The 13,734-nt window shown below is 40.4% G+C and overlaps 1 protein-coding gene across 1 annotated transcript in view; it reads right to left on the reverse strand.

The window, feature by feature from the left end:
- GATB (glutamyl-tRNA amidotransferase subunit B) overlaps positions 1-13,734 on the reverse strand; it is a 60,024-nt gene that overhangs the window by 8,484 nt on the left and 37,806 nt on the right. Inside the window, exons 6-11 of the mRNA XM_065405230.1 lie at positions 12,391-12,504; positions 11,507-11,591; positions 9,416-9,460; positions 7,606-7,795; positions 1,698-1,831; positions 1,085-1,163 (exon numbers count right to left, since the gene is read on the reverse strand). Coding sequence (XP_065261302.1) covers positions 1,085-1,163; positions 1,698-1,831; positions 7,606-7,795; positions 9,416-9,460; positions 11,507-11,591; positions 12,391-12,504 — 647 coding nt within the window. The remainder of the gene's footprint in view (positions 1-1,084; positions 1,164-1,697; positions 1,832-7,605; positions 7,796-9,415; positions 9,461-11,506; positions 11,592-12,390; positions 12,505-13,734) is intronic.

Raw genomic sequence — 13,734 nt, forward strand, 5'->3', positions numbered from 1 at the left:
TTTTCAAATAAGCACCTTTATCCTTTCTCCCTCACTGCCCAGCATGCATGAGAAAGACTCATTGTAAACAAGTGCAGAGTCACTTCACTAGTGTCCTAAAATCTCTCCTTTCAACTCACTTCCACCATGAAGCCTAAAAAAACCTTGATAACAGTTATGTTAACTGGCATTGTCTCATTGTTACCTTGTGCTCCCCATGTGTTTTGTCTTCTACTTAAGTTGTAAGAATCTTGGGGCGAGGACTGTCACTTTGTTTTGTGTTTGTTCAGTGCCTAGCACAGTGGGCTCTCATCCATGATTGGCATCCATAGGCACTACCTCAATACAAATTAATTATTAGGATTATTTATAATAATGATCATTAACATATTCCCTGATGTCAAATGTATTGTTAGCACAGTTTCTTAGATCCCATCTTTGTTTTGGGAGACTGGCCTAAACAAGCCAGCTATCTGAAAAAAAGAGGGGGGAAATAGTTGGCTCTGTCTTGAGTGCCTGGCTAAGATGCAGCAAAGAGTGTCATTGGCTTATCAAAGAGGCAAGTCTTCCTCCTTCAGTCTCACAAGGCACTTGACACAAATTTATCTTACAGACCCAGCTATGTTTTGCCCTTTGCCATTCAGTGGGATCTGTGACCTCTTACAGCTGCAGCACCTATTAAAATGATTAAGAACCATGAAGCAGCAAGTTTCCCAAGCATCAGAGAATCTACTCACCAGAGACCGGACCAAGCCACTAAAACATGGATGTCAATTCTAACCTTCCCAAAGTACAGGAGTGTTCAGAATTTGGGATTTGATTATAGAGGTTACTGGTCAGTGGCGTCAAATCCAAATTGCCCAAAATTCAGGCATGTTTGGCTTTGTTAGGGATTTGTTTCAGGCCCCTCTCTACTATTTAACCCTGAATTTTATACACATATACACATACCTCCCACCTCCAGTAGCAGTTTGACATATTTCATGCTTTAAATATAAAATGAATTTACTGACACCATGGAAGTCATATGGATTCCAGATGGAGATTTGCTGTGAAAATGAAGTAAGTAGTGACCGTTTCAAAGGTAAGTCCAAAACAAACTCACTTGTTTGGCTGCTGAAGAAGAAATTGTTCCTCTCTCTAGAAGGTTTAGAAGGTCAGCCAGGAAGAGAGAACTGACTGGACTAAATTAAAAAAATAAGGTGAGGTGAGAGCTCTCAAAAAAACAAAAAGACACCACACACAACATAATCTTAACATCTCTACATGGTGCATGGTCATTTGTATAAGTGACATACAATCATTTAAACAAAGATTAATTATAATTGAAAGCAAACTAGTTACCTTGTTGCCTAGTGGTACACTGGGTCAATACAACTTTTAAAAATGTAATTTATTTTTGGTCAGAAGAGTATGAGGTTTTGCCATTTTAATATGATAAAAATGGAAACCCATGGATTACAATCGACAGTGATTAAAGATTTCCCATTTCTGGAGGGTATGGAATAGACTTGGTTCACCAAGACACCTTACAGGTCTAGGCTCCCAAAAGAAGTGGTGACTATTCGGACCTTTGTTGTCCACCCACCATGGAGTTTACATTGCACTAAACTAGGAGTCACTGCTGGTGTTAGGGGATACTATTCACAATTGTTTGTCTGGCCATGGGAAGACGGATGGTTCTGTTTGATCAACTCAATATAATCAGAAAGCTTCACCTTTCCTTGACTTTAAGGTTGTGTTGTTTTAAATAACCAAGCATATCATTTAGAATCCAGCCAATCACTTTCTTTGGATTCATCTGTGTCTGTCTCACTACATTTTCAAAGAACTCCATTAATCCGTCTTCATTCTGTTTAGAAAAAAGAATTAAATGGGTTAATGACAGAAAGGTACAAAAATGAGTATTTTAGGTCCTGGTCCTCTTTCATTCCCAGGTAAACCTGATCGGTGCACTCACTGCAAGATCTTGGCAACCTCTAGTAACTCCATTAAGACAATAGTGCAATCTATACTAGGAGATGCTCTATGAAAAGAATACATAAGCATAGCTTTCAGCCCACCTGCCAGGTTGATAAGATTGTACATATAATGTAGTTTCTATCTTTCATTAATCCTTCCCTGAAATTAGTGTACAGGGAGAAGCTGCTTCACCCAAGGCAGGTGTGGAGAGTTCTCTTGTTCTGTTCTAGCCTGCCTACCCTCTGGTGAAATGAGCTGTCAAAGAACATGCTATATTTACCATGGAATGGTTTTCTGAAGCCACCTAGAAACATTTAATGCTTGATCTTGCAGACACATTTTGGGTTGCTGGAATAAGATGGACTTGTTTCTATCCTTGGGTGATTTGGATAGGTCAGACTAGAAGAAGCAGAGATTTTATTATTCTAGTTTTTTCAAGTCAACTCTGATGAAGGCCCTCAGTGTTGGAAATTTATTGCACTGGGGACACAGATTCAATTTTAAAGTGTACAAGAAATCTGAGATTGTTTTTAGTAAAACATACGGCAGGATCTGATGGATGCTGTGATGTTTGTCACTTGGAGAATGATGGCTCAGTAACTGTAGCACGTAACTCAAAAGGCCTCCAAGAGACTGTGGATATTGTAAGTGGGCATTCTTACTTTTCAAGGGAAGAACCCAAATTCAGTTGTCCTACTGGACTTTGTATACAAGTTAAAAGTAAAATTATGAATTTAATTGACCCCTTAATAAATACACCTCTACCCCAATATAAGGCTGTCCTCGGGAGCCAAAAAATCTTACTGCGTTATAGGTGAAACCGCGTTCTATCGAACTTGCTTTGATCCACCGGAGTGTGCAGCCCCGCCCGCCCGGAGCGCTGCTTTACCGCATTATATCCGAATTCGTGTTATATCGGGTTGCGTTATATCGGGGTAGAGGTGTACTGTAATTTTTCTAATTCCCCTCAGGACTCATTATTCCAAATACAAGTGTAGAATATTAAGTCTTAAAATGACAAGATAACTAAACAGACAATATTATCTTGGAAGTTCAGTCAGGAAAAAGTAAGCAGGTATTAATGCCCCTTCTTAGCAAATACTGTGGGCCTTTACAACCACATTTTTAACATGGGTGGAGCAGGTATGGCCAAAAAATGCTCATACAGGATACATTCAACCAAATTGCCAGACCCACACTTACTTGATTTTCACATGGAAATGTACATATTTGCAACCACTTCATTGTGCTTTTCTTTGAAAATCTATCTAGTATCATCTTTACCAGTACCAGTCTATGATGAGTGAGACAAAGGGTGTGCTTTTATTAAATTAAAACTTGAACCAAATTGAATCAGTGTGACATGAACGGAATATTTTCCTTATCGTTCCTGCAATATGTTATATGACAGAAAAGACTTTATCTGCCTTTGATTTCCAACAGTCATTTCTACCCTACTGTTGGAAGTTAGTTTGGACCAGTTGTGCATTCTGACCAACTTTTCTAGAGCCAAATTCACTGACATGGAGTGCCAAAATCGTCCTGTGACTCATATTAGGAATATTTATCTGAGATGATGTTTGTCAGCCTATGGAACATCTCATGCAGGCAGTTTTGCTATGGCGCTCTTATACACTGGATACAGACACAGAACAACTTTCTCCAAAATCCTAACTCTCATCCCTTGCTATTCAATATAAAAACAGCTAATTTTCACCACAACTTCCAGTTTTCTTAACTGCATTTAGTAAGTACTTCTGCATTTCTATCATCTTAAAAAGATTAGCATATATGGAGATAAAAATTCCCAGATACAAGAGAAGATTAAACAAATTTTTAACATTACTGAAGCATATGTTCTTATATACAACTAATATAAAATGCTGCATAAGTATCAGGCTAAAAAACAAGATGTAATTCAAATAATGGAGAACACTGGCAGAGAAGGCATCCGTAACAAACATGTACACTTTAAAGCAAATATCTCCTTACTGCCAGTTACTGGATCACACAAACTAAAGGATATTTTGGATCTTTACCTACCTCATAGAAGCCATTTAACTGGTCATATACTGACAGCAGTACTCAGCACTTAACACACCACACCTTGTTAATGCAAAAACACAAACTACAAAAACAAAACTGTCCCTAGGAACAATTTACCATCTTAAAACCGTCACAGAAAAGCTGCTATGTTCTGATTTATGAGAATGTTAACTGACTATCCCACTTAATCCTGAACAACAGAATGGGAAACAGAATTTCGGAATTATAGCATTGTGTTCGGTATGGAGGGTCACTTGGCACTTTCATTATGTAGTGTACCAATACATTGTCACTTGCTCATTAGAATCTCCTTGGAATGAAATGTGGCATGCAAAATATCAGCCAGATGCAAAAAAATTTCTTACACATGATTTAAATTGATGCTTTAATAGTCCTGAGCTGTCAAAAATAGACGGTGTGGTTTCAGATGCTTTTTTGACAAGTTTAGCTTTAAATGCTACAATGTTTTGCAAGGTATCATGGAAGCATTCTTTGCAGACATTGGGTCTGCAATGTGAACTGGTGCCTTTAAAGACCAGCTGATGCCTCCCAGAAAACTGGAAAAAAAAAAAGGAAACAAACCATTTTATTGAAAAGTAATTCTGTCCATATCTCATTTTCTGCTTTGTTCTTTCTCTATTTGTACCCATAGATGCTGACTCCATGGGTGCTCTGGGGCTGGAGCACCCACAGGGAAAAATTAGTGGGTTCTCTGCACCCACCGGCACCCCTCGCCCCACCTCCGCCCCTGAGCGCGCCGCATCCCCACTCCTCCGCCTACCTCTCAGTGTTTCCTGCCTGGCCACCGCCAAACAACAACTGTTTGGCAGCATTAGCATGATCTGGGAGGGGAGGCGGCGCAGGAATGTGGTGTGCTCAGGGGAGGAAGCAGGGAAGAGGCAGGGCCAGGGCAGGGATCTGGGGAAGGAGTTGGAATATTGGCAGGCAGGGGGTGGAGTTGGGGCGGAAACTTTGGGGAAGGGATGGGAAGAGGTGGGGCAGGGCCTCATGGAAGGGGTGGAGTGGGGGCAGGTCGGGGGGGGTGTCAAGCACCCACAGGAAAGAGGGGAAGTTGGTGCCTATGTTTGTACCATCAGAATTTCCACAGCAACCAACTCTGAAGAAATAAACAGAGGAGCATGTGGGAAAGGGCAACAGGAGCAGGTGAAGGTGTGGACTGTGTGGCAAAGAGAGACAATTATGTAACAAACAGAATAGTTTTCAAAGTCTTTCATGATATATCAATCAGGTCTTAAAAAAAACTCTAGCTAGTTAAGCTTAAAATAAGCAGAAATGCACCTGTATTTTAGAATGATAGGGTACTTTAGACATGTCAGTAACCTATATTAGAGTGAGTATAGGTACTAGAGGGAGCTGGTAGAGGAAGAGAATGAATGATCATATAGGTCTTTTCCATCTCTAACTTCTATACCTCAATGACTCCGATCTTCGGATGTCAATATACTTTTTTATTATTTTTTATAGCAGTACATTGACATGGGAGTTGAGTTAATAAATCAGCAAAACAAACAAACAAAAACCCAACAGGAAGAAAGCCAAAATGTTAAACACCAGACGTTGCCAAAAATGCAGCAGGACTCCTTAATGCCAGGTGCAATATTTGCAGGCCTTTTGGTTTGCACAAATTGAACTTGCATGCACAAGCTGAGTAACTGAACACTTAGCTGCTTAGATGGCATGGCCAACTGCCTATATGCATGTGTAAATATGGGATTTTTTCTGAGAAAAATGTGCTCCTACAAATACTCCCAGTTAGTTATTGCAATTATAAAAATCTGCTGAAAATTTGGCAATACATGTTTAAGAAACCACAGAAATAAGGAGATTCAAAGTGAAAGATGTCCTTCCATTTCAGTTCATCCTGTTGTACTTAGGTCCTGCAGGAGCTACAATCTTCCACACTGGACCACACACAAGTAGTTACTGCAATACCTTCATGCAATGGTGAGCTAAGAAACTAATGTTCATTTTGAAGTCTGACATTTTAACACATTTTTTTGTGCATAATGTTCACACTAATAAGTTGGGGTAGAGTACAGATTCTGCATTTTGAAGACATCCCTCTACCACTGCCATTTATTTAATGAAAACTTGAAAGACTGTTTCTTAGATTTGTGCATCTGGCCCTATCAGCCATCTACGGTAGTTCTGAGTTAGGCAATGGAAACAATTTTCAGATTAATTAAGGTTAACTATTCTCCCAGTGAGTCAAATAAGTGAATTTGTACAGAGAATAAAAATGCTGCCATCCTAATCTACACTAAAAGGAGAAAGACTCAGAATGCAGACGAGACCGCCCCGCCCTTCGTTTATTGAAGAAAAACAACTTTCAATGCAGCTGTATTTGTACATCTTTCTCACAAGCAGCAATCCAAAATCATCTTCAGAATTAACAGTTATAAAGAACAAATTGCAAAAGGAGAGAAATTAAGAGGCAAAAGGAAGGAAAAAATATGTTTTCAAGTGAGATCTGCAAAGTGAAGGAGAGTCAATGAGACAAACAGCTAGCAGTTACATATGGCTAGAGCTGCAGAGGAGAAGGCTCTTGCATCATCACCGATGAGACTATGTAATAGCAAAGAGGGGAAAGGATTAGCTAAAAAAGGGTCACTGAGGTGAAACGGAGGAGGGTCCATTTACTGTCCTTGATCAAAACATATTTATTTTCATAAATGATCATTTTTCCTGAGGTGAAGTTACTTATACGTGTGTGGAGAGAAATACTGGCTGCAAAGCACTTTAACATCATTAATCAATATCTCTGAACTGCTACCTTCATAGCCATAGGATTTCTACATGATTTATGACTGATCTCCCACCACAATAAGGAAAACTTATGACTCACTGGTAAGATGCAACACCAGTAAGGCTAGAACCTTCCTAGCCACTTTCTTCTCAAGAGATTTCTGTAAAATTTGATTTAAATACTGACACACAAAGTCATCACTGCTGGATCAATTCAAAAAGGATTGACAGAGAACAAGGATGTTGCAATTTGTTTTCAAGAGACTGGATAGTCTTTAGATGGATTCCAGAGGTTTCCAGATTTTAAACAATCTGTTCATTTGCATCCACAATCCCCTCACCTCATCAACTGCATTTTTTTGGGGCAAAGTTTTCACCAACTTCGATGTTATACATATTTTACAAAAACAATGGTCATTTATTATTTTGTTAAGCACGGACAATGTGCTTGGCCCTGTTCCAGACACAAAGACAAAACAATACCTGCTGTGAAGATCATGCACTTGTGGACAAGACTTAGTTTGTTAGCAAAAAGTTGCATACTTGCAGCAGTCAGCACTGTTAATGAGTCCACTTTGAGAGAGATGAGATCATCATTCACTAGCAATTTGTTAGCTCCCTATTTGTTCAAGAATCGCTTCTCATAGAAATAAACTGCACATGTTATTTCTGAGCCTGGTTGAAGGATTTGGCACGGAGGTACAATTTAAGAGAGCTGTTAGACACATTTCCAAATTTAAAAATCCATGGCAGCTGACAGCTGGTTAATATGACATTTTACAGTGCGATTTCTCTAAGCACTGAAACTTTGAGGTTTCTTGGTTTATTTTAGCACTCGATCAATAGACCTACCAATAAGGTGAAACTGTGTTCAGGCAGAATCCCATACTGTTCAACAAGCTTCACTCTCCTCACACTGGGGAGATCAGGAAGCCTTTCCCGAATCCAATCAATATTCACCACTTGCTGATGGTTTGTATTAGCGGTCAACGATTTAGTATCGTACAGAATCAATGGAGGGAGGTTTGGCTCTGGCATGAACCTGGGGAGAATGAAGAGGGACGAATTTGGGGTTATTTTTAATCAAGACAATCCTCAGCATCTCAACAACAGGCTGTAAAATTTGTATGCGAAAGTTAATGTTCCTCTGGAAATGGTATTACTGGATTTAACAGACCAAGATACTGAAACTTCACAGCTCAGTATATTATTGTCGAATAGGAAAAAAATCAGTCCACAGCCACTATTTTCTCTCTGATGATCTGTCACTGTTTGCCAAGCAACCAGCAATAGAAAAAGGGTAATTTAAAAAATTTGACACCCAAAATTTTAAGTGTGGATGCAGCCCATCACTCTTGTTGGTGAGCATGAATTGTGATTCTGACCAGCAAGGCAGTGTGGGTTGGACAGGAGAGAAGCATATTGACAGCCAGCTGCCAGGAGTTCTCTGTGCAGGTTGCAACCTCTCTCATATTAACCTGAGGAGTACTGATGAAACCGCATGCTGTGTTAAAAGCAAAATTACCATGCTCAGCAGGATGTCATAGTAAATAAAACGGAGTGACAACATCAAAGAACAAAGGATCTCAAAGAGAACTCTAATTCAAGCCATCAGAAAAGCATTGTGATTCAAGCAGCAACCTTATCCTGACATGAACAAATGATGGACTGATAAATCTCAAAATATATTAAAAAAATTGTTTTTGCCTTTGCAAACCTTTGAGACACACCCTTTGAGCCTATTGCACTTAAAAAGAAATCATGTTTAATGTGTTGGATTTAGATTCGGCGTTTAGTGCACACACAAGTTCACAAAATACACGAACAATGAAATTTAAAACTTGATATAATAAGTTTTGTCTGTCTTTAGCTGAAATAGCTTGGACTCTCTTCCTACCCACATTTGCCTGAATATTTTCTTATAGTGGTTATACATATTAGCCATGTTAAATAAGGATCTGGCCTGACACTAACATAATAGAGAATTAATTCGTGAAACAGACTTTTTTTTTTTTAGCTAACGCCCATGCACGCAGAAACAAAGGCTAACCAGGCTATCATATTAGCCCCCAGCTGCCCAAGCGCACTAGCTGTCAAAAACTGAAAATCCATTCTGTCTAAATAATGGTTACTGCCATATTTCCACAAATACTCATCTGTAAACTTGTAAATCTAGGGCAGAATTTTTAAAAATGCTCTGCCTTGGTCTAACTCTGTTCTCTCACTGAAGTCAATAGTAAAACATCCATTGTCTTTCATGGGAGAAGAGATAAGCCATCATGGTATATGAGGCCCCATAATCTGAACATTTGTAATTTTCCTCAGTAAATGCTTAAAAAGGAGAAGTGACTTCACTGAGCTCAAAACATGCCTAAAAATACACTAATGATTATTATGCCACTACATAATCACCCTGTAGCACATGAACTGAGCCTACCAACAATCCAACTCAAATATGTAGTAACGTCCCCACTGATTTCAGCAGGGATAGATAGGATGGAGCCCAAATTCTGAACTGCTGTGAAAAGAACCTGATTTTGAGAGGTATCCAGTGTCCTCGACTCCCACTGAAGTCAACAGAAGTTGAGGGCATTCAAGATGTGAACTGGGCTTTTAGTTCTAGAATAAAAGTTAACTTTAGAAATAAAATGATCTTCATTACCGATAATCCTGTTTTCCTTCTTTATCTCTCATTGGTATGGTACACCTAAAATAAGACAACACAGGTAAAATATTAAATATGATGGGTTTTACTCTTTCTCCAGTCATGCTGGTACCTCTGCATAACTAGTTTTGTGGCAAATAACTTTACACCATGGAGATCAAGAAAGCTTCATTAAGCCTCTTCAAGTATGGAGTCCAATTCTACCCCCTACACGACCCAATGTAGAGTTTATCATTTTCTCTCAATATTACAAATATTTAACTTTAGTGCTACTTGGCAAAGAAACAAAACCACATGTCAAGGCTAATTCCCCACTCTGGCACTTCAAGTGCAGAAGGTAGGGGCCCGCAAGGATTCTAAAAATTAATACTGGCCACTTCAGGCTTGTATTAAACTCCCAAGGTTACAGCTTTTCTCTGACCTTGGATTGGTAGATGCTGCCACCACCCAAGGCAGAAGCCCAGGAAGGCGCACTTGGGAATTTCTTCCTGTGGGGTACCCTCAAGCCCTTTCACCCTCCCTTCGGGGAAGAGCTGAGAAGGGGGGGGGGGGGGAGAAATCAGCTGTTGCCACCAGCTAATTAAACAACATGTGCACAAACTTCTTAAGACACAAAAATCCAATTCTGTTCTTAAAAAAAGTAAATTTTATTTTAAAAGAAAAGAAAAAGAAAATACATCTGGGAACTCAGGCTATTGCTAGATTTTAAAAGAGCTACTACAAGGATTAAGCACCAAGAATAGCTCTCTTGAGGTCCAGCTTAAAGGTTACGCAAAACAAAAGCACCTGGGGTTAGCACAGAGGAATCCACAAGCCATAACGAAATAAAAGGGATAAACCTAATCGCGTCTTCCTAGACATTTCCTGATCTACTTATATATCTGGAGTTTTAAGTGAGTAGTTTTCTAGGTATGATACTGATGATTTTTCATACCTGGCCCAAGCTTCTTACAGCATAGCTGCTGCCCTGTCCGCCTCTCCCCAGGAGAACAACAGAAGACAGACAAAAGGGGAGTCTTTTTTCAATTTCATTGTCTCTTTTGGCCAGGTGCCCACTCATTTCCTTTTACCTATGCATAGCAATGAGACTTTTTAACCCTTTACAGGTAGAGCAATTAGAGAACAGCTACTAAGGCCTGGTCCCCACTAACCCCCCACTTCGGACTAAGGTACGCAAATTCAGCTACGTTAATAACGTAGCTGAATTCGAAGTACCTTAGTCCGAACTTACCGCGGGTCCAGACGCGGCAGGGAGGCTCCCCCGTCGATGCCGCGTACTCCTCTCGCCGAGCTGGAGTACCGGCGTCGATGGCGAGCACTTCCGGGATCGATTTATCGCGTCTAAACCAGACGCGATAAATCGATCCCAGAACATCGATTGCCTGCCGCCGGACCCTCCGATAAGTGTAGACGTACCCTAAGAGGGATTTTATAGCTACTGGCTGGGTGGGTATCCATAAAAGGGAGCTTCCCCCCCCTCCCTTCATTTATCACACCACAAAAAAGAGAGAGTAAAGAAGATACATCAGGTGGTCTGATGCTGTAGCACCAGAAACATATAGGGCCCAATCTTACAGCCTTTCACAGGCTAAAGTCCCACTGCACTCCAGTGGAAGTTTTGTCTGACTTAAAATAAGTTTACCTGGATCCTGCAATTGTTAAATAATTTCAGTAGCTTACCACAGGCAAGAGAGCAGTACATGTCCCTGGGGAGAGATGGAACAGTCTAGTGTATACGGTATGGGCCTGGCACTCAGGAGACCAAGATTCTAGTCCCAGCTCTGCCTCTGAACAGCTGTGTGACTTCACTTCTCTGTGCCTGTTCCCCCTCCCATGCTTAACCTGTCTTGTCTATTTAAATTGAAAGGTTTTCAGAGAGGGGATTGTGCCTAGCACAACGGGCATCAGTTGAGGCCTTTAGGCATTACTGTAATATAATTAATGCCTGTGATGGGACCACACTCCTGAATGGTAATTCAAACAAACAGAAATGGAGAGAGGACGTTTTAACACCAGTGACAATCTCACTAGGAAGCATTAGAACTCCAAAGATGCTATTTCAAATACCTCTCTAAAATATGAACTCACCCAAGTTTGAAATCAAAGGCTCTGGTTTCATTCATAACAGTTCCTCCATTTTCAAGTTCCTTGATTTGCCTCTGTATTTCATAGTCTGACAAAAAAAAATTCAGCTGAGTTACACTGCACCCACATTTTCATTACATGCATCCGACGAAGTGGGCATTCACCCACGAAAGCTTATGCTCCAATACATCTGTTAGTCTTAAAGGTGCCACAGGAGACTCTGTTGCTTTTTACTGCACCCACTGCATTTTTATACCTCCCATTACTGCATTCTTCACTGCCAGGCAGTAAATGAAAAGATTATTTTAAACTTACTGAAACCAAAAGCAATCAATTAGGGACGGAATTACTGGCAAAACTGACCTCTCTCTGGCACTGTTGTGTGTACATTTGGTTCCTGCGGGGCGAGAGCGGGGAAGGAAGGAGGTCCCCCCCACATACACACACCGCAACCAGTTCCAGACACTCCAGACTTCAGCTAAACTGTACAGCCAAAGCAGTTTTCCCATCATCACATCAGGGATTGAGTGGAGGCTCGCCATCCAATCTCCCTGCATTTTTTCTTGGGAGATGCATTGTTTCTCCTTTCCTGCCCATACCCATACTGCAGCTGCACGCCCTTTGCGCATCACACACACCAGACACCGTGCCCTGGGAAAACAATCAACTTCATCTGAGGACACAGAGCTGCTGTATTGCTAGAATCTTTCAAAGCAGAACATACTAAATACTGAATCATCCACTTTACTCTCCTTGGAGACAGAGGATCACTTCCACAATAAAACTGACAGCCAATGTGGCCGACATACCTACATTTTGTGAGACTTGGTTCTGTCACCTAGATAAAAAGTATCTAGTATTTCAATAAAGGAGCAAATAACATTTACCTATCGCTCTTGCCAGGAATCGTGCACTATTGATATTCTTCACTTCAGTCCTTACTCCGTAAGCTTCTCCGGGGTGATGCACAGATACATTGGCATCCACTCTCAGTTGACCCTCTATAAAAGGAAACATCATCACTAGAGTAGATGACCTTGGCATATGTTAATAAGCAGCATGTTATGTACAGGATGTTTATACTGGACTTCTGTAAAAGATCTGAGATCAGGAAGAGGGCAGCTGCCTTATAATAGCTTCCTATTTATGGTTCCATTTTAAATCTCCAACTGAATTTTCTGAGAATACTACCTTTTGGAATGGAATGGCATGATTCTTCTCAAAGACAGCTGTATAGTGTAAGTGCACGGGCTTAAAACCATACTCCTTAAAAACATAGTTCTTAAAACCATACTCTAGGAGAGAGGTTATGTCCTGTAAAGGGAGGACAGAACTAGGGTGAATCACCTAAAAGACAAGTAATTAAAAAAAAAAAAAAAAAAAAGCAGGCTGCAAGATTCCAGTTTTTATTTTTTCGCCCCGACAAAAGTGGGTGAACACACACCCTGAAATGACTACTTGATGGCTGTACACTGCTCTACCATGGAGCACAAGACTTTAACAGCAATGCTGGGTAGATTTATTGAAGCATCCTTGGGAATTTAAAGCTGAAGGGCAAATGTCAGAAACTTGGTTTTTCCTCCCTCAAGGAACTGTAATCTTCTTCCTCAGCAAAGATGATTTTGAATCCTTCCTGACTGACAAAAGCATAACATATACAGGCAAACAGAAAGTTACACAGAGGGCAAATCTACACTAAGGCAAGGGGTGGACCAGAAGCCCCAGGAGATCCTATCCGACCATCTCGCTGGTTTTACCAGGTTCCTCCAAAACATCCATCTATGCAGAGAATTTGTTGAGATAGTCAGATTAGGCATAAAGAAAAGAAAAACATAGGCATACATCTCTCACACTATAAGCTCATAAGACTCTTGCTATATCATCAGAGGAAACCCATTCTCTAGTCTTCTTCCTTATCTGAACTTAAAATTAATACGCTGTAAAATGAAGCAAATATTTGATATTTGCACAACAGCACTAGTGAAGGCAATGTCAATAGCCCAGTGTTAAATCTGTAGAGAGGTGTAAAGCCTTGGAGCCCATTCAGGACAGCCGATGTAAATTTGCAAATGTTGACCTTGCCCATTCTGTAAAAGCTGAATGGATGTCATCTTGTTAATCTTCTCTGTATTGATGGAGACTTCTTGAATAGGCAAATGAAGAAGGGAGGTATAGAAGGGACCCCAATGTTCATTGTAAAGGAGACTGTTCACACTGGATCATACTTAGGG

This window comes from Emys orbicularis, chromosome 5 (genome assembly GCF_028017835.1).
Source record: "Emys orbicularis isolate rEmyOrb1 chromosome 5, rEmyOrb1.hap1, whole genome shotgun sequence".
NCBI classification, from domain to species: Eukaryota; Metazoa; Chordata; order Testudines; family Emydidae; genus Emys; species Emys orbicularis.